This window comes from Thalassophryne amazonica, chromosome 13, assembly GCF_902500255.1.
Source record: "Thalassophryne amazonica chromosome 13, fThaAma1.1, whole genome shotgun sequence".
NCBI classification, from domain to species: domain Eukaryota; kingdom Metazoa; phylum Chordata; class Actinopteri; order Batrachoidiformes; family Batrachoididae; genus Thalassophryne; species Thalassophryne amazonica.
Genome location: NC_047115.1, coordinates 37,508,326 through 37,532,570, shown reverse-complemented (window position 1 = coordinate 37,532,570; position 24,245 = coordinate 37,508,326). Strand labels below are relative to the sequence as shown.

General features: G+C 41.5%; 1 protein-coding gene across 1 annotated transcript in view; it reads right to left on the bottom strand.

Annotated features, from left to right (window-relative positions):
* Positions 1 to 12,446: 12,446 nt before the first annotated feature.
* Positions 12,447 to 24,245, bottom strand: part of LOC117523411 (leucine zipper putative tumor suppressor 2 homolog) — a 31,960-nt gene continuing 20,161 nt past the window's right edge. The window contains exons 2-8 of the mRNA XM_034184933.1: positions 23,076 to 23,720; positions 20,531 to 21,178; positions 20,269 to 20,391; positions 18,540 to 18,686; positions 16,807 to 17,328; positions 16,615 to 16,719; positions 12,447 to 13,638 (exon numbers count right to left, since the gene is read on the bottom strand). Coding sequence (XP_034040824.1) covers positions 13,456 to 13,638; positions 16,615 to 16,719; positions 16,807 to 17,328; positions 18,540 to 18,686; positions 20,269 to 20,391; positions 20,531 to 21,178; positions 23,076 to 23,687 — 2,340 coding nt within the window. The 5' untranslated portion in view covers positions 23,688 to 23,720 and the 3' untranslated portion in view covers positions 12,447 to 13,455. The remainder of the gene's footprint in view (positions 13,639 to 16,614; positions 16,720 to 16,806; positions 17,329 to 18,539; positions 18,687 to 20,268; positions 20,392 to 20,530; positions 21,179 to 23,075; positions 23,721 to 24,245) is intronic.

The following is a 24,245-nucleotide window of genomic DNA, read 5'->3' as shown; positions in this document are numbered from 1 at the left end:
TGAAAAAAAAAAAAAAAAATCACATCAGAAAATAGTCCAGCTTTTCATTCTGACTTCCTCCTAACAGCTCTCCATGCCTCCAGATGGCTTACAGCGTAGTGGATTTGTTTGTGTGTATGTGTGTTAAAAGAATTAGCCCCGTCAATTAGCTCCTTCAAATCATCATTGTCAGCAAAACAATTCCGCATGTTTAGCTAAATGCCGCCCCACTAGTGGGCGGGTTCGCAGCATGCAATAGTATAAAACATATGGAATGAAATTTGCACGCTAAATGGAACCAAAAAGCACGATAAATGCAACACAACAGAAATAGATGAATAATCAATGTCACATGACATACAAAGCACCAATAAAATGACAAGGATCCACTCAGCTGTTACATAATATTTCATAAAGTATGATGTAACCATTTCATCTTATTACACAGTCGTGACACATTCCATCCAGTTTTTAAGAAAACGTATGAGCCTGTCACACGTTGATGATTTAACAAGCATATGCCAATGTATTAAAAATATGCAGAATACGCTGGTGTACATCTAATAAGTTATTGGTAAGTTTTGTATAAGTTAAGAGCACATTGCACACTGGTATACGTTGTAGTACGGTGAGTTTGTTGAAACTTTTTTGGCATGCATAATATTTTCGACGCATGCCACCATATGGATCGTACGTCCTGCATACGCGGGCCAAAAGTTGTAGGTAAGTTATGCAATTGTTGACACACGTTATGTGTAAGTTACTCAGAAGTCTAAATATGTCCATTGATGCTCTCCATTGATTGGCTCAACAACTGAAAGCTGCAGTCATGTGAACAGTTCAGACTGTTTCAAATATTAAAAGCATTCACACACTAAGTAATATGAAGTCTTAATGTTACCTGTTATTTCGTTTCAGTTGAATTCATCATCACAGCCTGACGAAAACCTATACAGTAAAAGTAAATCCCATGATCCACCAAGACAAAAATAAAATAAAAAAGTTAAAGTTACTCTGGTTGGCTTCCATGGCAAGGAAAAGCAAGGCTGCGCAAAAGTGTATGCACTTTCGATGACATGCATGTCAACATCTACCTATTCCGCCTACCAGACAAAAGCGTTCTGCTGGTGGTGGAAATGGAGCCAAGCCAAACTTAACTGTTCTGACCAGTACCATACAGTGCCGTACTGGCCCAGACCGCTCAGTGGAACCGGGACTGTCAACATGTTGGCTAAATCGTAATGGTGTAACAGCTGCATAACCTATTGGAGGTAGCCAGCGTATTCTCCAAATTTTTCATAAGTTGGCATATGGCTAAATCGTCATGGTGCGACAGGCCAATGAAACATCTTAACCACTGTAACTATCATCATAACACAATGGCCACACTCAAAATATCTGAGAAATACGTATGAAAATCCTCTTTGTCTCTTATAAGTATATGTGCAGACTTCATTTTATTCATATTATTCTTTAATATGCAATCACAGACAAACACCATGCATATTTGTGCAAGATGAAACAAGATCAGAGACTTTGATAAATGACTGGTGCACAATACTCTGGAAATAACCTCCAAGTTATTTATACCTCAGAAGTAAGAAAAGAAAATGTGAATTTTAAGGCTTGGATTGATACAGCTACTGTATTAGATTAACTTGCTTTTAACATATAAAGCCTTATGAGCTGAAATAACAGGTTATTCAGCAGTGTTTAGTGTTGTTAATTATGTTTTTGTACTGTGACCTCACATGATTCTTTGTTTCTGAAACTGTTTGGAAATGGTGCATTTTGTTGTTCATTATTAAAAGAAAACCCATAAAAAAACAAAAACAATAAAACTGAACATGCAGCAGTTATTGCTTATCGTTTTTTTTATATGAGCTTGACTTGAACATTTGAATGCGTACTGTAAGAACTGTACAAGGAAAACTGCCTCTTAAGATTTGGTCTCACTTTATTTTTCCTTGAACATACACTGATTGCACGACAACACAAGCTGAAATATACTGTACCATAGGTGCACACATTCTCAATGCATAAATTGTTATGTGTCGGACGCAGCTCGGAGAACCGACCAGCGTTTGAAGGACCCAGTATGAAATAAGCAGAGCACGGTACAAAGGCTAACTGAATTTAATACATAACAGTGATAAAATAACAAAAAGGTGCGGTCTGGCGTGGTGCGCTCCCAGCAGCGCTAACGGTCCGGAGCCAGAAGCTGTTTCGGACCCAAGGACCCCGCCGACACCCCCCAGGTGGCCGCAACAACCGAGTCTGTGAAAGAAGGAACCATTATGTGAGTCCACACTCTACACACAGAACACTTAAAGGTGTACAAACAGCAAACACTTCCTGGCTTGATTACTGATCAGCTTCCTAACCTGCAGGCATGGAACATCCAGTTCACAAAACTCCACTGCAGTGGAAGCTGATACATGACTAACAAACAGCTCAATACAATAAGGTGTGAGGGACACCACATTTACTGACTGTATAACTGTTAGTCACAAAATCTAACGTACCTCAGGAAGTGTGCTGACGAGCATGAGACCTCACCCCCTCCTCTTTCACAGACTGTGCATCAAACCTGGACGTTCTCAGCATCCGCTGCTGATGAGATGGCTCCCGAGACGACGATCTCACCCGTCTGGTCACAAGGTCGAGTCTCTGGCAAATACACACTGTGCACTCCAGTCTTAAATGCCAACATGTTCCAATCCATCCAGATGCACTACAGCTGTGAGTCCTGACGAGTCGCAGGTGATCAGGGTGAGGTCCTGACAGCCTCAGCAACACAGCCACTCAGTCCCAAACGCACGCCACCTGGGAGGAAACCAAAACAAACAAACCGGCAGCCAGGCCCCCCCAGCCATATAACATAAATATCAGTTTGTGTGTGGGAAATGTTTTTTGTACACAGACATCATTTACATGTCGGTTACCAGACTGGCTCCAAATGTTGAATTTTCCAGTTGTTCTTCCAGGGACTACAGTTATACAGTGGCAGTCAGTGGTCAGACATACAGACAGTGGAAATACCATGAATGCCAGTGGTAGAGACACAGGGATTAGCCTGGCCGGTGGACCACTGTTGGTCACAATCAATGGCTAGTTCAGGCAGAAACCACTGACTTTGTTTATTCATCTGTTAATACTTGCTTTATGATTTATTTTTAAACAAAGCAAACAGCTAATTTGATCAATTTTATTTTTCCTTCCAGTTCTTCCCCTGTGTCATTCCTCCCTCTTGTTTTTAGTGGAGGGTCACCGTTTCAGTTTAACACAAAACAGAGATAAAGGATCTGTTATCTTACCAAAATCAACTTGACCAGATTGTGGCCAGATTCAGTGAGGGTGGGAAAACAGATTACTTTTATCCAGAATCAGGTGTCAGTAGGGAAAACAATATTTAAATGGCTAAGCTTTTTTAAAGCTACAGTGTGCAAGATTTAGTGTCACCCAGTGGTGAGGGTGCAGACAGCATTGTGCCATAGCCGGTCATGATTTTGTTTTCCTTCACAATTTGCTTCTTTGGTGATGAGGATTTATGCTCCCATACCTTCTCTTGTGATAAGCAATATGTATAATCCTCCATTTCACAATGGATGGGGGTTCTCAAAGTTGTTACCTGAACTAGCAGCCAGTAGTTTATATGAGAGTAATCACAGGATTCCTCTTATTTCTTCCTTGTTCTTCTGGTGGCCTCAGATGAGGGGGCCCACTCCCATGTCGATATGAAGGTCTCATTCTAAGCTTGTGAAATCACATCAGTTTGTGTAACAAGTAAATTACACTAATGAAGAGATGGTTATAAATGCGATATTCCATCTCTGCAAATAAACACCCTACATACTGCAGCTTGAAGGATCAAGTAAAGACGCGTGACAACAGCCAGACAGGCACAATACAACACACACACACACACACACACACACACACACACACACACACACACACCACACACACACACACACACACACACACACACACACACACACACACACACACACACACACACACACACACACACAGCTACTAAATGCAGCCAGGCAAATGACTTCCACAGCAGCTATTACATAAGCAGTGACGCCTCAGCGTAACTGTGTCAGCCTCATCGTATAACTCACTTCCACTAGAAAATATCCTTCATGGCAAACGCATACATGTGCAGTAATAGCCAGACATGCCGTCCGTGCCGACTGCATGCCAGTGCAATCATGATAAAGAGGGAAGGGGACAGGCTGGCGTGGAAACACTCATTCAGCAACTGAACCAAAGCCAGGCTGACTTATAATCTCTCACTGTCTCTGTGTCTGTCTCGCTCCTTTAATGTTCCACCACCATTTATTCCCCACTAGAGGCTTTGCATGAATACCTGGCATGAGAATTAGCTCAGCGGGCTCGCTGGAAAATAATGGAACAGAGGATTCTTGACAAGAAGGACGAAAGGCAGTGAAACTAAAGAAAGGGGGACAAAAAATTGGTCTTGTGTCTCTTCCTTTTTCACCAACTAAGCCCTCTATTTCTGCTTTTCTACACTCATGTCAAAATACCATCTAGACATTCAAACGCAACATGAGTCAACACAACTGTAAAGGGTTACACGTGTGACCTAGAACACGTGACCTCATTTGTTTTGATCAGCACGGATGAGGTAACCCATGTTCTCCAGCAGTCTCCCTCACCCCTTCACCCCGCAGTCTTACATCAACGTTGGCCTCTCGACACCTGTCCATTACAGCTGCTGGGTTTCAGGAGTACACGTCAGTCCCTTCTTAAGTGCTGCCAAAATCCCGACTGAATAATTACAGTCTTGTCTCAGCATGCACAAATGAAACCTCAACTTGAAGTAGTCAGAGTGACAGATACTACAAAGGTTTGAGCTTGTGAGCTTTAGTGAATGAAGAGCCCCTGACCGCTCTCGTCTGTAGATGTATCTGCTTACACATCGTTGTCAGGCCACAACAATCCTATTGAGAAACTACAATATGTATCCCATGGTACAAGCAGAGCCTTGAAATTACACATGTAAGAAAGAACAGTGGACAACCAAGTGGTGCTCAGAGTGCTTCGTCATCAAAAGAAAAACAAAGATTCCCTCTGAGTCTTAACTCCTCTAGACAGAAACATGGTTTGTGTGGGTCATACGTACGTCTGAGACGAAAGCTTAATTAGCTGCCCTGATGGAAATATCTATGCTGCCTCATTCTGTCTCATCTTTTTTTGTTTGTGTGCCAACTCTACACAGATTAAATAAGGCCCCACTGTTTCTCCTCCTCAGGTCAACTGTCCACAGGGTGGGAAAGCTGAAGTTTCAAATCAATACACATGGAGCTGTAATGAGCAGATTAAAGTTCAGCAAACTTATGGAAAAACCTGATTAAAATGAAATCTATTAGGTCTGTGACGTCCCTTCTTATCAGGCCAATGTTTCAATGTGGCTAAACTTATGCAACCAGGACTAAGTATTTGGACAAATTTACACTTTTTGTAATTTTGCTTCTGTACAGTGGTTGAAGTGAAGTAATCAAACTGTGCCTGGGGTCTCGACTTTTAACTTTAATGGAGGCAGCAGAAAAGATTATTAAGACCAGGCTGCCAACCATTGGTGAACTGGCAGAACAGTGCTGCTTGTTCAGGGCAAGAAGGATAATCAGGGACACTTCACATTGTTAAGAATAAATGAACATCCCTTTAACAAACTGTTTTCCCTCCTGCCCTCAGGTAGATGGTACCGTAGTCTGAGGTGGAAAACACACAGATTCAGGGACAGCTTTTACCCAACCGCCATAAGACAGTCAAATACAAATCGAGAGAAAGAACTGTGCAATATAGAACATAAGATACACTGTAGCATCAGGTAGCAACTTTATCCTTGTAGCATCTTCATATGTGCAATATCCTGTGTCTTTTATTTATTGTATGTTGTGTATTCATAGATATAGGGACAGTTACTGATAGTTTTTTTTATAAAACCTATTTACCACTATCACACACACCTTGGACTGATATTCTGTGGTTTTATCTATTTGTGCAGTACATTGATATTTCATTCTGTGACATCATCTGTGATGCGTTTTACTGAACAACAATAAAACATGTCTAAGTTTAATTCAAGGGTTTTAAAATGATCGCATTCACCATTTAGGCCATTTTTATACACTTACCCGAAATGTTCAGAGGGCATAAGAACACAAGGATTATTGTTAAGATAAATCAAAACTTTTACAGATAGTTATGTTTTGTCAAGTAACAGGGGGTGTGTGTGGGGGGGTGGGGGGGGGGGTGGACAACCACAATAACAGGAGTTATCGACTGCTGTGGCTGTGATTGGAGAAAGTGTGCAAAGGTCAACTTCCCTCACTAATCTGCTTTTTCCATTGGCCGCGCAGTTTTTGGCAACTGTGAATGATTGACGTAAATCAAGTCAAAGATGTACACTTGGACAGCTTCATGCGTTCATCCCCTCACTTGTCTAAAGAAAAATGGCTGCAACCATGATGATTTATATGAAAAAAAATCCTGATATTTAGTTTGTCCAATTACATATGCACCCTGAAAGTGGATGGATCTGATTATGGGTGGACTATGGTCTTTATAGTGACTGCATTAACATAAGGGGAAAACCTCAGTCTGCTAAATCAGGATCCCACAATGGAAACTGTCAGCGGTGCTGTTCTACTAAGAGACATGACTCACAGGAAATAAAACAGATAGAGCGGGAGGGAATGAGGTATGAGGACAGAGATACACTGTGAATAATGAAAAGAAAACATTCACTTTTACATGCGCATGTCATACTGACCCTAGCGTCCACATTTGCAGGCAGGATGCGAGCTGCTGTCTGTGGACGGTGAGAATCTTCAGGGAGTGACTCATCAACACGCAGTGGATGTAATTCGCCGTTCGTTCGGCAACAAGGCCAAAGACCCCATGGTTTTTGTGGTCAAAGTCCCCACGGTGCACACTGACCCCCCCCACCAGCCCCAGGACAGCCACTGACTAAACTCCTCACAATCAGACTGCAGCTCAGCCCCAGTGGATGCCAAAACCTGCAGGTCCCACACACAACTCACTTCTGAACAGGACGTCATACACCAGGGCTGACCTTGAAGTATGAGGCAAGTCCGGTGCAACCGCTGATGTTGATTTAGGACAAAAACTGTGAGAAATGAAATTTGCTGCTGTGAAATCTGAGATGTTGTGCTGACACTGCATAACAATTATGTTTTTTTTTTTTTTTAACATTCTTTGTATTTTTTTTAAGCAAACATTTTACGGAAAACATCACACATTTACTGGTGAATAACTTTTTTTTTTATCCCTAAACTATCTGCAATGGAATTGCTAAAATGGGGCAACTTGACCTGACCTTACAGCAACATGTGACCCCTGTGTTCGGAACTTTTTTATCCAGAGCATCTCTGTCCACCAGCTCTGCAGGCCTGCCAAAGAGAGATTACTGCAGGCCGCGTTATGAGATTTATACTCAGATTAAATCCCTGTATTATGTCAAAACTGATAGTTTGGGTTTAGTGCATGTCTGAGGGGGATTAATAGAAACTGCTGCTCAGTATTTTGTGCTGTACTTTTTTTTTTTGCAATTGCATGTTCTCTGGAGCAGTCTGCCATTTTACAGGCTTAATTACACCACACAAAAAACTTACACGTAAAGGAGTTAGTATAAAAATCAGAATGGGGTGAAGCAGCTGCAAAGTGTGTACAAGGCTTATAGTGCAGCAGATAACTGAAACAATCCTTCAAATGGTGATACAAGCACCACATTTAACACAAATACTCCTTAGACATTACTCCTTTGAAAAAAACAACTGGCCACTTGAATTTTCAATAGGCAGCCAGGTAGGAGTCAATTGATGACTTACGCAGGGGTGAAAATTAAAAGATGCTCCAATCACATTGAAAACTATATCACATTATTTGTCTGAAATTAAAGATTCCAAAAAAAGTATAGTTTGGATGATCTGTGACTGAATGTTCTGGAGTCATGGGGTTACAACAGCAAGAATGGTGACAAAGGTCAGTTTCAGTTTGTACAGGGGTCAAAAGTTAAACTTGTTCAGTTTTGGTAAAAAGTAGTGAAAATTATTGGCTGAGCAAATAGAACTAATAATGGCATAGTTTTAACTGTGTTGAATGCTTGGTCTGAAAAGTAAAGATCAGAGTCCACGTCCATTCTTCTATGACATGTGACATATGTTACCCTCTAACATGAGAACTAAGGTGGTGCAACACATGGTGCAAACTATTCCTTTTTTCATATGTGTGATTACATGCTCAATGTGGATGTTCATTCGCAAGTGTCCCACATGGATTTTGAATTGTTCAAAGTTGGCAAGGCGACAAGGCTCCTCCCAGTATGCTCCAAGAGCCGTCGCTGGTGTTGTGAGACCCTCTCAATGAGACCCTCTGAATGTACTCGCTGAGACTCCTAATGTGAGAAATTCATGACAGAACCAAAATAGTGGAGATGATCAGAGAGAAACAACCGCTTCTGGAAGTGGCCGAGATGCTGACAGCCTGGCCACAGTTCCAGCAGAGATACCAACTGCGAAATTGTCACACGTTTGAGTGTTTGATCACTAATTTGTGTATCCAACTGCTCTGCAACAGTCACAGCCCAGTAAAACAGTAGTGTCCAAGTTTCAAAACCATACAGTAAGACAGGAAGCACCAGGACCTTAGACTTGGACCTTCATTCTCCTGCAGATATTGGTTTTGGCAAACACTTCATTCCAGTGACCTCATGACTCCTTCAGCTCTTCCTAAGGTTCTCCTGATTTCAGAGGCTGAGGATCCATAGACTCATCGCTGTCAAGGTAAATTAATGTCTCTACAGATTTGACATTTTTCTGATGACTGAATTCAGGAAGTCATTGAAAGTCTTGATCTTAATCTTGATTCATGACAATTGCAAACCCAGACTACGATTCTTCACGCAGCTTCTCAAGTGCTGCTATCAGGACATTCACCAATTTCCCAAAGACCACAACATTGCCCATCAAGTGAAGGTCAGTAAATCTTTCCTCACCAACAAAGGCACCCTAGCCTCTGGTTTATGCAACCCTACCCAACACCCAGCCTATGCAAGCTTTAAACAGCGTAGGAGGCAGAAAGTAATTAACAGTCACTTTAAGTTGAGACAATTTGTTGTTTAATTAAAAACAGTCATATGTACAAGAAATGTACACATAAAAATATACAAAGATAACTATGTACTTTATGAATGAAAGAGGACATGATGTAAGCAAACAAAGCACAAAAAGAACGGAAAATAAATCCACAAAAAGAAAGCATTACGTTGCTTTGGTCTAGTCACAGTGCCTACTTTTGATAGATATTTGTCCATATGAAAGACAGTGTCACTCTGTTATATGATTTAGTGTTTTACATATTTACACTGAAAATGAGAAATGAGACAGTGAGAAAAAAACAAAAAAGTCTTGGATGCACACAGTGTAAATCGCCAATGGAGTCTATGCGGTTTTCAACACCTGCGCTTATTGTTAATCTGTTCCTGTGCCAAGTTAAATAACAGTCTAACTGTAGAAAATAAAAGAACTATTGCAAGTGAATCTATTAAACCATGCAAAAGTGAAAAAACTGTGCAAAGGACAGACTGACCAAACATTCTGATTGTTTGCTGAAAGACTTTGTTTGTGGTTCGAGGTATTGTAAACCATGGAAACGTGAAGTTCTGATTCCAAATGAATTATGACTTATTAACTATCAGCAGTGGGCACAGATCAGCTAACAGCTAATTGGCCAATCTCGCTTTTTACCTCCGTCAAGGAGGTTATTTTCGGTCGAGTTTGTTTGTTTGTTTGTCTGTCTGTTTGTCAGCAGGATAACTCAAAAAGTTTTGAATGGATTTTGATTAAATTTTGTGGAGTGGTTGGAAATGACAAGAGGAACAAGTGATTAAATTTTAGTGGTGATCCGGATCACGATCCAGACCCAGGAATTTTTTAAAGGATTCTTCACCATTGCGGGATACGGGTAATTTTGACATTCTAGTTTCTAACTCCACAAAACATGGCAGAAAGGCTTGAAAAAAATTAGGGTGTAACATAGTCAAATGTTCTATCAAACAACAAAGTTTGGTGATGATCGGATCCGGATTCCAGATCTGGTGATCCAGAATATGCAAAAATATAGGGAAAATAGAAAATGTGTCAGTGTGAGGTGACAAATGAAGCTAGAGATGCACAACTAACACCAAATTGTAGCTGAATCTGTACTGATTCAGCTAATGTTATGGAGCTAGATCCAGAAGAAAACCGCCATTACCAAAAAATCGTTTTTATACAATAACGTTTGAACTAATAAAGACATAAGTGATTCCAAGTTGTAGTGGTATGTTTTCATGGTCAAGGATGTCAAATATAAAGGAGAAAAGTGTATGTATCATAGTTTTGGTTGTAACACTGAATTGTTGAATCGATCACTGTGCCAAGGAGGGAATCTCATTAGGGTCAGTGACCCTATGGCCTTGTGTAGCACATGCAACACTTAAAAATAGTTCTATTTCAGAATTTACTGTTATTTATTTAGAGAAGTGTTTCATAAATGTTAAAAAATTCATATATTTGCAGTTTAGTTGAATAATAAATTGAATTTTGTCTCTTATTTGTTTTTGTCTATAAGCACATGCAATATCAATCAGTGCTCAGATGACAGTAGCCTCTGGGAAAGGTGCAAGTTCCAATAAACTGTGATGCCAAGCGCTAAGGATACATGCTATCCAGTCACAGCAGATGAAACTTTTTTACTACTGCAGAATACTTCAAATTTGCAGGCAACAGTCTGCACTAAGACTTTTATGTTGTGCCGATGAACTATATACTATAACATATATTTCATCATCGGCACAACATAAAAGTCTTAGTGCAGACTGTTGCCTGCAAATTTGAAGTATTCTCAACTATTTTTTTTTTTTTTACAGTGTGAGCAAACATCACTGTTAGACTTTTTAGGTTCAATGATTCCACGGCATGTAGATGTTATGGCGTCAGTGACCCCATGGCCTTGGCAGAGGTTTGCACTCTCCAAGTGCTTCTAGTTGTTTTTAGATTAGGTTTTCAGATAACTTGAAACAATTATTGGATGATACTTTTGTTATATAAATAGTTTTTATTATTATTATTATTATTAATGATAAGAATAATAAAAAACATGATTTTTCAGTACATAAATCTTATTGGAATTCAAGTAAGAGGACCTCCCAAACTAGTAAAAATCAACAACAAAAACCCAAACATACAACATTTACTCTGGAAAATATGGTAGTAAAAGTAAGCAGTTAGCGGTCAATTCAGCCAAATGGTCTAGCGGTTTATTAGTTTAGTGTTATCCCAGTTAACTTTCCATTTAGGGGATTACCAGTGACTGAAGCTAATTTTTAGGTTAGCTGTGCCCACCACTGATAACCATCACATAAAACTGTAAACTAACCACATACACAAATTCCAACAATCAGGACATGAAATGATGTGAGTGTGACATCATGACACTAAAAGTCAAATGAAAGATAAAAGAGAGACCACACTAGAAGACTGACCCCGAAATACAAGATGTTTTAATCCATCTTCTGCAAAGATTGTGACACAGATTATATAAAGTGAAGAGATTTTCATGCACTGACTATTGAGCACAGACTTTTGGTGAGGTCTCCTCCATTTAAAACTGATCCATCGTTTGAAATATTGGTATGCGACAGACAGAGAAATTTCTGTATATTAAATCCACACTGATATCAGTACTACAACAAAATATCTTCAGGTGCTATATATAAATAAACAACATCTCATCCACGATATAGATTTCCTTTAACTATTATTTCTCGATATAGACTCTTTGCAAATTAAAAGACAATCGTTATCAAGCCACTCCTTCCCAACCCCCCAACCATGCTCAGAGTTCCAGTGCACACAGCCCTGCATGTTCTGTTTCAGGATAGAAAACCTGACTAACCACAGCTTCAAATCTGACTGAAAGGCATCAATGACCCACGTGTCTCGAAGCTACTGGAGCTACTGCATCTGCAATGTCTCATCTCAGGATAAACCCGAACACTCTCGCAAACACCTTTCTGAAAATTTGATGTAACAAAGACGTGCGTGCGTGCAGGCACGCCGTTGCACTACCTGGATAGCAGTTGGTGATGGTTTACCGTCAAGGGAAGACACAATAAGGGTTATTTGGCTGTAGGCCGCTACAAGCTCAAAAATATATCTAATGAGAGCAAAAATGGAGAGGGAATAAGCATGCTGATGGTTCAAACGCTAGCTGAAATCATCTCGCTGACATCACATGTCCAAACGAAAGAAGGTGCTACATTTTCAGTCGCCCACTCATCACTGACAGTGTGGCGCTTTTAACTGTGATAAAAATAGAGTAAGGTGAAACGCAGACAGAGATGCAATGAGAGACGAGAAAAGCAAGAATCTGCAGTATTCGTGCTTAAGTATATTTCTTCATGCTACATACTGTGTTTGTATAATGTAAATGTTTATGCTGCCGCTCACGGAACTGTCAAAGTACAACAATGTGACTGGTGGTGGTCTAGAAAAGGGCTTTGAAATAAAGATTTTCCTTTCACTGTTAGGTTTCTGTCTCCACAGTGTTTTGGAAAATGACTGAATAAGATGTCGGTATGTAAACAAATGTTAAAAGGATTTAGATTTTGGATTTGCAAAGATAGCTGTGTCTCAGAAGCACAGAAATGTTGTGCAAAATAATACTGCATCTACCTTTGTAAATATTCTTTCGATGCCAGTGATAACCATACATTCCTTTTCAAAAAGAACTTTTGAGGAGAAACATCCAAAACACCCAAAAAGTACAAAACATAAAATAAAATAAAAATAATAATAATACAAAGTATTTTTAAAACTGATAAACATGATCTGCCCATCCACTGAACATCTTAAAATGTTTAAATATGTCTTTTTAGTGTAGATTTCCCTTTAATAATAAGAGGGCTAGTGCAGGGGTTGTGGTTGGTGCTGCTAATAAGCACAGTATGGACGGCTAACGAAGTCCTTAATAGCCAGCAGTGGTGATCTTCATTACTTGCATGCTCGTGTGCTACATAGAAGCATGTGACTGCTATAAGAGGACAATGCATGTTCTAATATATTTGCATGAATTCTCATAGTTTTTGATACCCTGATTCACATACTGTCCAATAAAGAACACTATGGTCTTGGTTTTTGTAATGTCCCGAGAAAAGAGGTCTGTGCTGGCTTTGTCGTGGAATAAAAGCGACAGTATGCCTCTATTAGCACAAGGTAAGAATGCACATTTGGAAGATCTCCCTTTTGACAGTGACGAGCGCTCACTCGGTGGTGCAGGTAAAGCTGTGTTGAATACAGTAGTGCAGTAATCATCCTGTGAGTTTCTTTCACATCTTTACGAGTTGCTGGTCGAGTTCCCCTGTTTAGATCCGCGTGTTTAGATCTCAGTGGCGGTGATTTCCTCAAAGTGGATTTCATTGCTGCCAGTGTGGACCTCATAGTCCTCCAAGTCTCTGTTCTCCAGCTCCAAACTCAGCTCTCTCATCACTCGCTCCAGGTTCCGGTTTCGCCGATACATCTGGATGTAGTTCTGCTGCAGCTGTTTCTGGTAGCGGATTACCTGGAAGGTAAAGTGGGTCGTGAAACTAGTTTCTTGAAACATGTTAAGCTACTAGCCGATTACCTGCCTCACGTTGGGTTTGATTCAGAGACTGAAATGAAAACTTCATCTTCATAAACAAAACCACCACCTCCCACCTATCCCAGATTCCAGGGAACTGTTAAGGCGCGGCTAAAGCTGCCTCAAGAGGAGACAGCTGCTACTACTACTACTATGCTGGTGCTACAGTTACATGCAAAAATGAAGAGGTAAAAAGTTCAAAGGAAAAAAAGTGGAAAAATATGACCTTTTAGCATATTTTGGCAGCGATGATGTAGCGCAAGTGTTTCTCCCCTTAACTACTTCTACTACTACTAAAGTATTCAATAGCCTACTGTATGTCACTCCCCATATGTCAAAGTATATGTGTGCCACGTTTGGCTCAATTCTGCACCACAAAAGTGTCTCTCCCCTTAACTACTACTACTACAAGTACTACTGCTGTCTGAGGATCTACTACTACTACTGCTACTAAAGTACTGAATAGCTAATATCAGTCCCTGTTAGGGTTGGGCATCGGGAACCAGTTCTTTTCGGGTATTTTTAAGAAATGATTTGATCCACTGACATCAATAGCCTTTTGACTTAACGATTCCCTTATCGGTCCTTCAGAGCGGCCGTTGTTTTGAGGGTGTTTGTCGGGAAAATGATCATTTCTCTACATTGATTACAGACCCTGCAGCGGGTCTGTTATCAACTGTTTCTGCAGCGTGGCTTTGCTTTGAACCTTGAACCAATGAAGCAGTGCTTCAGTCTGCTGCTTCGTTGGTTCTTAGTTTCGCTCCTCTTCAGAAGTGGCAACTCCGCTTCTTAACCCCTCTCAAAGCCATTAAAATATGTCAATCGTGAGTCACTTTGTGCAGATTAAAGTGAGTAACTGGCACTCCTGTCTTGTTGTGAGAAAAACGAGAATCATCCTCCCTTCCGTTGCTCTAAATGCTGCGCCGCTCTCTGCTGAGTCGAGTAAGCTCGGAATTTATAACTTCAAAGCGAATCGCCGTTTAAATCAAATGACACACCACTTTCCAAATATTGTAATACAAACAATAAACTGCAATTGATAAAATGTTTTTCCTCCCAAAGTGAGAAATCCTGCGCTGATGTGCAGCAGCCCAAGACTGTATGGCTGCAGACCTACAGACTCCAGCAGCCAGCTGAGCTCAGCTCAGATGTATGGAGAGACAATCATGCCATTAATGTCTCAGAAGAAATGCTTTTGACAAAAACTATAGATTTTGTTCTATTTATATCCAGGGATCAAGGATCCAGTGACCAATTTCATATTTATTTACTTTAAGACTCAATAAAATGTTGACATAGACACCTGTAAAGCCTACTTGTAGTACACAGAAAATTCACAGGTGGTATCGATACGGGAATCTATAAGGGAATCGGATTGATAAGCAGAATCGAAAATGGTATCGTATCAATAAATCTTACCAATACCCATCCCTAGTCCCTGTATGTCAAAGTATACATGTACCACATTTGGCTGAATTCTGAGGTGCCATTTGGACAGGAGAGGGACATACGAGGTCTGTCCATAAAGTATCGTACCTTTTTTTTTTTTTTTTAACTATATGGATTTGATTCAGTTTTCACGTCAGACAAGCTTGAACCCTTGTGCGCATGCGTGAGTTTTTCCACGCCTGTCGGTGACGTCATTCGCCTGTGAGCACGCCTTGTGGAAGGAGTGGTCCCGCCCTGTCGTCGGATTTTCATTGTCTGGAAATGGCGGAATAATTTGGGTTTTTTTTTCCATCAGAATTTTTTCAGAAGCTGTTAGAGACTGGCACCTGGAAACTATTCGAAAATTTATCTGGCTTTCGGTGAAAATTTTACAGGCTTCACAGAAAATAAGGTCTGTTAGTACAGCTTTATGGACCCCTTTAAGGACGCTCAGCGCGCCGCGCTCCGAGCTGCGACGACACTGCACAAGCCACCGGACCATTTCTGAGCCGATGGCTCTGTGGATACGAGACCGTCGTGTGCTCTTTCTCTGATTATCACAAGAGCTGGACATCAGCCATTTTCCGGCAGATTTCACTTTTAACAAGAGATTTTGTCATGGAAAGCCGCGCGGAGGCTTCGCGCGTCACGACCGATTCGCTTTGGAAGCGAGACAAAGGAACACCTCCGTTTCGGCGTGTCAGAGGACAAGTTTGGACATGTCTATTTCGGCTTTCAATGCTTACCAGTCCAGTAAGTGTCAGTGAAATTGTGGAGAGCTGGACATGTCCAAACTTGTCCTCTGACACGCCGAAACGGAGGTGTTCCTTTGTCTCGCTTCCAAAGCGAATCGGTCGTGACGCGCGAAGCCTCCGCGCGGCTTTCCATGACAAAATCTCTTGTTAAAAGTGAAATCTGCCGGAAAATGGCTGATGTCCAGCTCTTGTGATAATCAGAGAAAGAGCACACGACGGTCTCGTATCCACAGAGCCATCGGCTCAGAAATGGTCCGGTGGCTTGTGCAGTGTCGTCGCAGCTCGGAGCGCGGCGCGCTGAGCGTCCTTAAAGGGGTCCATAAAGCTGTACTAACAGACCTTATTTTCTGTGAAGCCTGTAAAATTTTCACCGAAAGCCAGATAAATTTTTCGAATAGTTTCCAGGTGCCAGTCTCTAACAGCTTCTGAAAAAATTCTGATGGAAAAAAAACCCAAATTATTCCGCCATTTCCAGACAATGAAAATCCGACGACAGGGCGGGACCACTCCTTCCACAAGGCGTGCTCACAGGCGAATGACGTCACCGACAGGCGTGGAAAAACTCACGCATGCCACAAGGGTTCAAGCTTGTCTGACGTGAAATATGAATCAAATCCATATAGTTAAAAAAAAAAAAAAAAGGTACGATACTTTATGGACAGACCTCGTATACACACATACAGTTGTCTCTTAGTATTTAGCAGACACTGAGGTCCTTGAAGAGAGCTAGCACCTTTTCTTTCTCCTCTTGCCACACCCTCCTCTCATCGTCAAAGTGTGACAGCTGCTCCTCACTGGTCCTTCTCTCATATATGAGCTCGGCCTTCAGCCTGTCCACCTGAGAAACAAGAAACAAAATGTTTGAAGTTATTCTGTTTACTGTTCACAGCGTGTGTCTAGAGAAGGTAGAGAGAGAACACGGCACCTGCTGTCTGAGTGCCAGCACTGTTTCTGCATTCTGTCTCTGTGCCTTGGCTTCATCACTCTCCCCGCCCCACACCAGAAGACTCTCCTCTCCATCGCGGTACACAGAGGGACTGGGACCACCCCTTCCTGCCACGCTTCTACCTGGCTGGAGGGACAGGTTCATGCACTGGCCTTTCATTGTTGGACATGGATTTCCAGCCAGAGAGGGTCTACTGTGATTGGTCAGTGTTTCACAGAGTCGGGCTGACTCCTCCTCCAGACGGCCAAGTTTCTCCCGAAGCAGCTCAGCTTCACTCTTGCGCCTCTGGAGCTCGTTCTCGCAGACTTCCAGCTCCAGAGATCGGGTTCGCAGTGCTGTCTGGGCCTCCTGGGATCGAACCTGGCTGGCCTGCAGTTCAGAACGGGCTTCTCTGAGCTGGGCCTTCAGCACCACAATCTCTCCGGCCTTCTGGCTGAGCTCTGACTGCATCTCCTTCAGCTGCTGCTTTAGGAGGGAGATCTCCCCTGACTTCTGACACACCTGACAGAAAGAGATAGTGGGAGGTGTACAGTTAAAACACAAGTACTGTTTCTTGAATATATCAACAAGAGCAATTTGCCCCCCTATGTTAAGTTGGGTCTGTGGCTTTATGGTAGAGGTGATAATAAAGTCTGGAAATTATTTCTACAGCAAAAGACTAGTGGCTTTAAAGGTGGTATATGGTCTACTTGTGTAGTGAAAGATTGCTGCTTTACAATTCGTACGTGGTGTATTGACTACTATACTTCCTGTTCCTATGCCTCCTGGTTTCAACCGAACAAGGTGTCCTCTACTTATTGCGAAAATTAAGATGGTGTCTGTAGTGGCCATATTGGACAATGGGCATTTTCTGAAGGAACCTTCCTGTACACCAGTGGTGTCCAAAGTATTCTAGAAAAGGCCAAGAGGGTGCAGGTTTTCCTTGCAGCCACTGACTCCAGCAGGTGATTTCACTGATTAACATCACTTTGAGCAGATAGGATGAGTTCATCAGTGAAAATTACCTGCTGGAGTCAGTGGCTGCAAAGAAAACCTGCACCCTCTTGGCCTTTTCTAGAATACTTTGGACACCAATGGTGTACACCAATACACCACCCCACTACACCACCAAAAAATGGTTTCATTTACATGAGGCATTGTTTAGTCATAGTGCACAAATGGAAATTAACTTGGCATCCATGGTAGTCATACTGCATGACGCATGCCCACCATTTTCGAAAGGAACCTTCCTCTAGCCTCCTCTAATACACCTGAAAGAAATGGTTTCATTCAGATGAGGTATTCTTTAGTTATTGTGCAGAAATGTTAAGTTTCAAGAAAATATACAGTCATTGTTTGTCACACTATATTTGGGAAAACATTTGTTTGTTTGATCTACTACTACTGTGAGGTGCAATGGGTCAGTTTTTCTCCCAACTTGCTGTGCACATGTAGGCTGACCTCAGAATTGCTCTTAAGTGGTTTGTTTTGGCAAAAGTCGAGGTCACTGGGTTCAAAGATCAAAACTGCGTCAAAGACCACATATGAAGATGGCCTATCTTTGATATAAAAACAACACGCTTGTCTTAAATGAATTATTTTAAAGTCAAATCTCTTTGTGTCTCTGGAGTACTTCAGCCTCTAATGTCAACAAGCCAGAGGGACTTCAATAAGAGTTGAAATAAAGTTCACTAAGAATGAAGTAATATCTTTCCACGGTGACTCTCACCCACCTCCCACTTTGTCTCTTCCAGACGTGGACCCAGCTGAGTTTGCTCCCTCTGAATGGTCAAACATCTCCTCTCCAGCGTTTCCCTGTCCTGCAGCAGAGAGGCAAAGTCTTCCTGGAGCTTCTTCTTCTCTTGCTGTAGTTGAAATATCTGAAGACATAGAAGGATTTCTGAGATTCTTCAGATTTGGCGCTTTATGAGGAGAGTAAAATGATGATTCAAACAACTGCACCAACAAAATCTGCATTTTTTAAAATTGTCCCTCACACTTTTTAAAAGTCCAAAAGCATGTTAGAAAGTCCCTTCGGCTGCTCCCGTGTTTTCACTCGGGGTCGCCACAGTAGATCTGAGGTGGATCTGCATGTTGAATTGGCACAAGTTTTACACCGGATGCTTTTCATGATACAAATCCACATTATATAGAGAAATGTGGCAGGGGTGGGGTTTGAACTGGGAACCTTCCAGGAACCCAGTTTGAACCTGAAACCAAGTGCACTAACCACTTGGCCACCACCCCTGCATAACAACATATCTTCACGTTACTTATTAAAAATCTTGCATTTTACTGGCTTGTGTCAACCAATTAAAACCAGTTGCTTAAATTTAGCCAGTTTAAATTATATTCAAACCAATTTACCACTGGTTGAGCATATTTACCTCTATGCAGTTAAAAATCAGATAATATACAGGCACAGCTAGCAGGGAATAATTTTGGTTTAAATTACTCTGAAAATGAACCTATGGCACGAATGAACCAGTTGCTTCAGAAAATAACTGTCAAAAATCTTGTCAGATCAAATTAAGCTCTTCTGCACAGCATGCAAAGGTATAAAATTCTGGAAATGGACTCAGTCCATATTGTAATTCTGCTACTGAGAAAGACTTCCTGAAGTGTGCAAAGCATTGGCATGAGAATTAAGAGGTACTGTACAAAACTCCAGACTTTTTTTCAGTGGGATTAAACCCTGACCCTTTCCTAATCCCAGCCCAAAACCATTTAAGTGAAAGGACTTTACAAAGTTGCTAGGCAGCTGAGGTATCAGTTTATAGCCTTGTTCTGAATATAGATGCTGGAACACTATACCACAACATAGTGGTCAGTTTCGGAAGTGCCAATTTTTCATCGTTTGTCCACCTTTACATACTATGGAGAACAAACCCCTGGTTTCAAAAGTCTGTTTCAAAATTCTTAGAGCACTACATGACACCAGTTGCTTCAGAAAACGACAAAGTTTCAAACTGTTCAAAACACAAAACAACCTTTCAAATGATGATTCACTATTTTTTAAAAATGGTTAAAATACAAAAGAACAAAACTGTTTCAGCTAGTTACACCATTTCAAAACATTGCAAACGTTAAACAAATGAAAAAAGAACCAGTTCAAAACCGTGTTTGAAGTGCACTAAACCATCTTTTTCCCAATCCTGGTCCTGGGCACCTCAATTACTGCATGCTTTCTATTTGTCTCTGATTCGCTCAGACTAGAGGACCTCAGTCAGGTGTGTCCTGCCAATCAACAACTGGCTGAACAATGGACACATGTAATTTTGGCTCATTATGAGCAGTTAGATCAGAGAGAAAAGGAAATTGCACAGAACTTTGGGTCCTGAGGACCGGGATTGAGAAACAATGATTTTAACAGTTTAAACTAGAACATCCTTGGCATACAAACATTTTGCACTCAGTAAACCATCTCAAATAAAACAAAGAGAAAATGTTTAAAATTCTTACCTGTAACTGCAGCACCTGCTGTGCCCTCTGAGCTTTTTGTGACGCCTGCTTCATTTTCGTGGCACAGTTCTGCCTCAGCTCCTCCATCTCTCTCTCACAGCGACGCTGCTTCTCCTCGTACACCTTAAACAGTAGAGTGCATGACAACAGCGTGCAACAAGAGGTCAGAGGTTACAGCTTCATGTTTACTAACAGCCGATCAAATTATTTGTTGACTTTTGTTACACAGTAATGGCTGTGGTGAATTCGCTTTAAGTCCCACCTGGCAGATAGCAGCTTCATTCTCATCCAGATTTTCCCGGAGCTGTTGGAGCTCCTGATCTCGTTCCCTCAGCTTCTCCTCTAGTTCCCTGACCACCGCCTCATAACCTTCAATGGGTGGTGGCGAGTGGCCACAGGACCTGCTGTCTAATAACGGCTGCCCACGCCCGCTGAGTGAGCCAGAGCCGGAGCTTTTGCTGGATGAGGAACGTCCACTGTCTGAGTTCGTGTGACCATGGGTCCTGACTGCACCAGAAGTGCTCTGACCCGGACCAGATGTGGGTTCCAACTGGCCCCCAATGCCAGAACCAGAGCTGGAACCCTCACTGGGGGCCAAACTGTAACCTGTGCTACTGTGAGTAGGGAGACTTGACAAGGAGTTCCTTCCAGAATCTGACATGGAACAGGATTGGCTGTTCCGAGCATTGCGACCTCCGCTGTAGGAGTTACGCTTCCCTTCAGAGTTGCCGCTTCCTCCATTTCCAGGAGTGCTGGTGGATCCTCCGAGGGGCAGAAGAAGATTGAGGCTGCCTTGGCTCTCAGAGAGACTGCTGCCCGCTGGCCGTGGAGACAGGTACTGTACAGAGTGACGGTTCTTGGGCACTACAGGTTTAAATGCTGTAGGACGGATAAGAACTTTCTCCATGTTCTGAGAATTCAAACATAAACAAAATAAATTTAGAGATAAATAAAAGCTGTGCTATTTGGCAATGATTCGATGAAACGCATCAGACAGGGTTGATTGATATATTGGCAGGTCATGCCCTCTAGACTTTGATTTGATTGACAAGACTTAATTAAAACTCATTGGTTCCATTTATCAATTTGTTAGTGTTTTTCCACTAACGTAAGATAGAGACACAAACAGAAAATTAGGAGTAATATATGATAAGTTGGAAATATGGACTGCCTCACACCCTATGACTGCTGGGATAGGCTCCGGCCGACCTGTGACCCTTGATTGGACTAATTGAGCATAGAAAATGAATGAATGTAAGAATAAAGATCTGATTAAAGGGCTAAGAAATGGAGTGGAGACAGAAAAAAAATCAGATGAAAAGCAAAGCTGCTCTCTTGTTCTGTAAGTTAATGTTCTTCCTCAGCACTTCCTAAATATGTCACTAAACTGTACACTGAAAGTAAGTGAGCTCTGACATTGATAATGATGTGGCTGCAAGGTGAGAAGCTGTCAAACGATCCATCTTAGCCGTCAGAGAGTGATTAAACTTCCCTCCGGACCAATGGGAAAAATAGCCAATTAGGCCAGCTGAGGGAATCTGCTGTAAAATATGTCAGCAGGTTGTGCAGAAACATCTTAACTGCTTTATATGTGTAGAACACAACCCTCCACCCCAATATATTTACATACAAAAATACTTATATAACAGCCCCAAAAGTCTATTTAAGTGATTCTGTTCATTAGATTTGTTTTAATAAAGTATTTAGTACATCATTTTATCATTAAAAGGATTTTATGTGCAAATTACAGCAAATTACAACACAAATCTGAAACCATAGTATTTTCTTGTTTTTTTTTTTGTTTTTTTTTTCCAACAATGTTCCTTCAGTGCTTAACAGGATAACTTGTACAATATACATGCAAACTAAGAAAGTAGCATAGAGTAGCATGTAGCAAATTGGTTTTCTGACTGAACCACAGTAGCTAGCTAGCGTGGCCATGAGCCAGATAATAAATTGACAGTTAAAGGGATTTTATTTACACTGTGTGCTGTATTATTATCTTACACTGCTATAAAATATGCTGATGTGGTCATATAACAGTTTTTACTTCAGTTGGGCAGAATTTTATAAAAGCAGATGATGCATCATGTCTAGCTAACATGATAGCAACCATAACTGTTGACATTGTTTTTTTTTTACTTCCAACAAAGCAACTCCATTTCCTTTAATTGAGCACCTATAGGAACAGAAATAATTCCAAGGAATGTAATTCTCCTTTAGGAAGCTGACTGACCATGAGCGATATTTACAGCCAGTGTGCAGGTTGTCTTGCTGATGGCCACAAGTTTCAGGAAAGAAGAACCAGGGCTGTAAATCCTTGAGAATGAAATAAACGCAGTGCCATAAACTTATGTCAATTCATATTACAAGGGGAAGTTTCAAGAAGAAGAAAAAATCCACCTTCCCTCATCACTTTTTCTGATGTAAAAGGATGATAAACTAATGTTTGTTTGTTTTTTTGTTGTTTTGTTTTGTTTTATGGGGCCTTACCATAGCCTACAGAGTTGCAAAATTTGGGAATTTAAACTTTTTGCAAAATGTTTTAAAAACAGTTTCATGTTGGGAAGGAAGACACACATTTTCAGTAATAAATAAATATATAATAACACACACACACACACACACACACACACACACACACACACACACACACACACACACACACCCACACACACCACACACACACACACACATAGAGGTAAGCCACCTAACAGGTAACACTTTAGAATACAAATAGTGAGACCACCTGATGCCCTAAATGCATGGCAGGCAGAAAATAACATTTGGTAGACTATTTTCTTTACCTTCTCCAATTGTCCAGACACTGGGATGAGTTTGGGAGGAGGTCCCCCAATGTTGCCATTAAGAGTCCTGTTGTCCCTTTGGTCTTCTGTGTCACTACACGGGCTTCCAGCTGTCATTACTAAGTTGTCATTCCAATCTCCTACTAACACCTCTTCACTTGCATACCCAAAGTTCCCATTATTTCCACCACCTACTGCACCAGATGCTCCAGCACTGCCTACCCCAGCAGTATTTCCTGGCCGTGGCTGCTTCTTCGTGGGGAGTGGTGGAGGTAGAACCTGGGGCTGTATTTGGTTGCTATGAATCAGCAGTTGCTCAAGAGAACTCCCACTACGGAGGGTGTTATCCTGGAGCCGGAAGCAGCTGGTAGCTGGCGTAGCGCGCCGTGGCTTGGTGAATTCACTTGCGGCCCGGCAGTGTCTTTCCTGGTATGTCCGACCTGATATAAGACTGCTTACTGAACCCATGGCTGTCCCAGCGCTACAGGGCCCACAAGCTCCAGCACAGGTGTCTGTTGGGGAGTGGGACGAGAGCGGTCGACACTGCTGGACTTCAACACCAGAATTGGAGTGGTCAGTCATGGACACAGGCAGTGCCTGAACCAGAGCCATGGCAGCCTGACGGTGTCAGACGCACCACACACACTGAAGAAAAGACACAATAACGAGACCAAATGGTTAATGTCATTTTAACTGAAACTCAGTGGATTACCTTCACACCTGCGCTGTTGGTGAGCTGTATTTATACATGTTAAGTTTTCATGGCAGAATTGCGAATCACACACCCACAAATGGGATTGACAAAATAAACCAGCAAACATCGTTTCATAGTGACAGTTTTCTAATACTGCATAGATAAAAGAAACGATGATGTTTTGACACATTAATAGCTTGCTGATGTAAAGACAGATATTGTAAGATGGACAGTGCTTTTTTTTTAAGCTCTTGACCTCAGAATGTCATTGTTGATTACACAAACTGAATAGACATTAAACATGCTATTACTTTAATTTAAGACACAAAAATAATATGTACAACCCCTGGCAAAAATTATGAATCACCGGCCTCAGAGGATGTTCATTCAGTTGTTTAATTTTGTAGAAAAAAAGCAGTCACAGACACGACACAAAACTAAAGTCATTTCACAATGGCAACTTTCTGGCTTTAAGA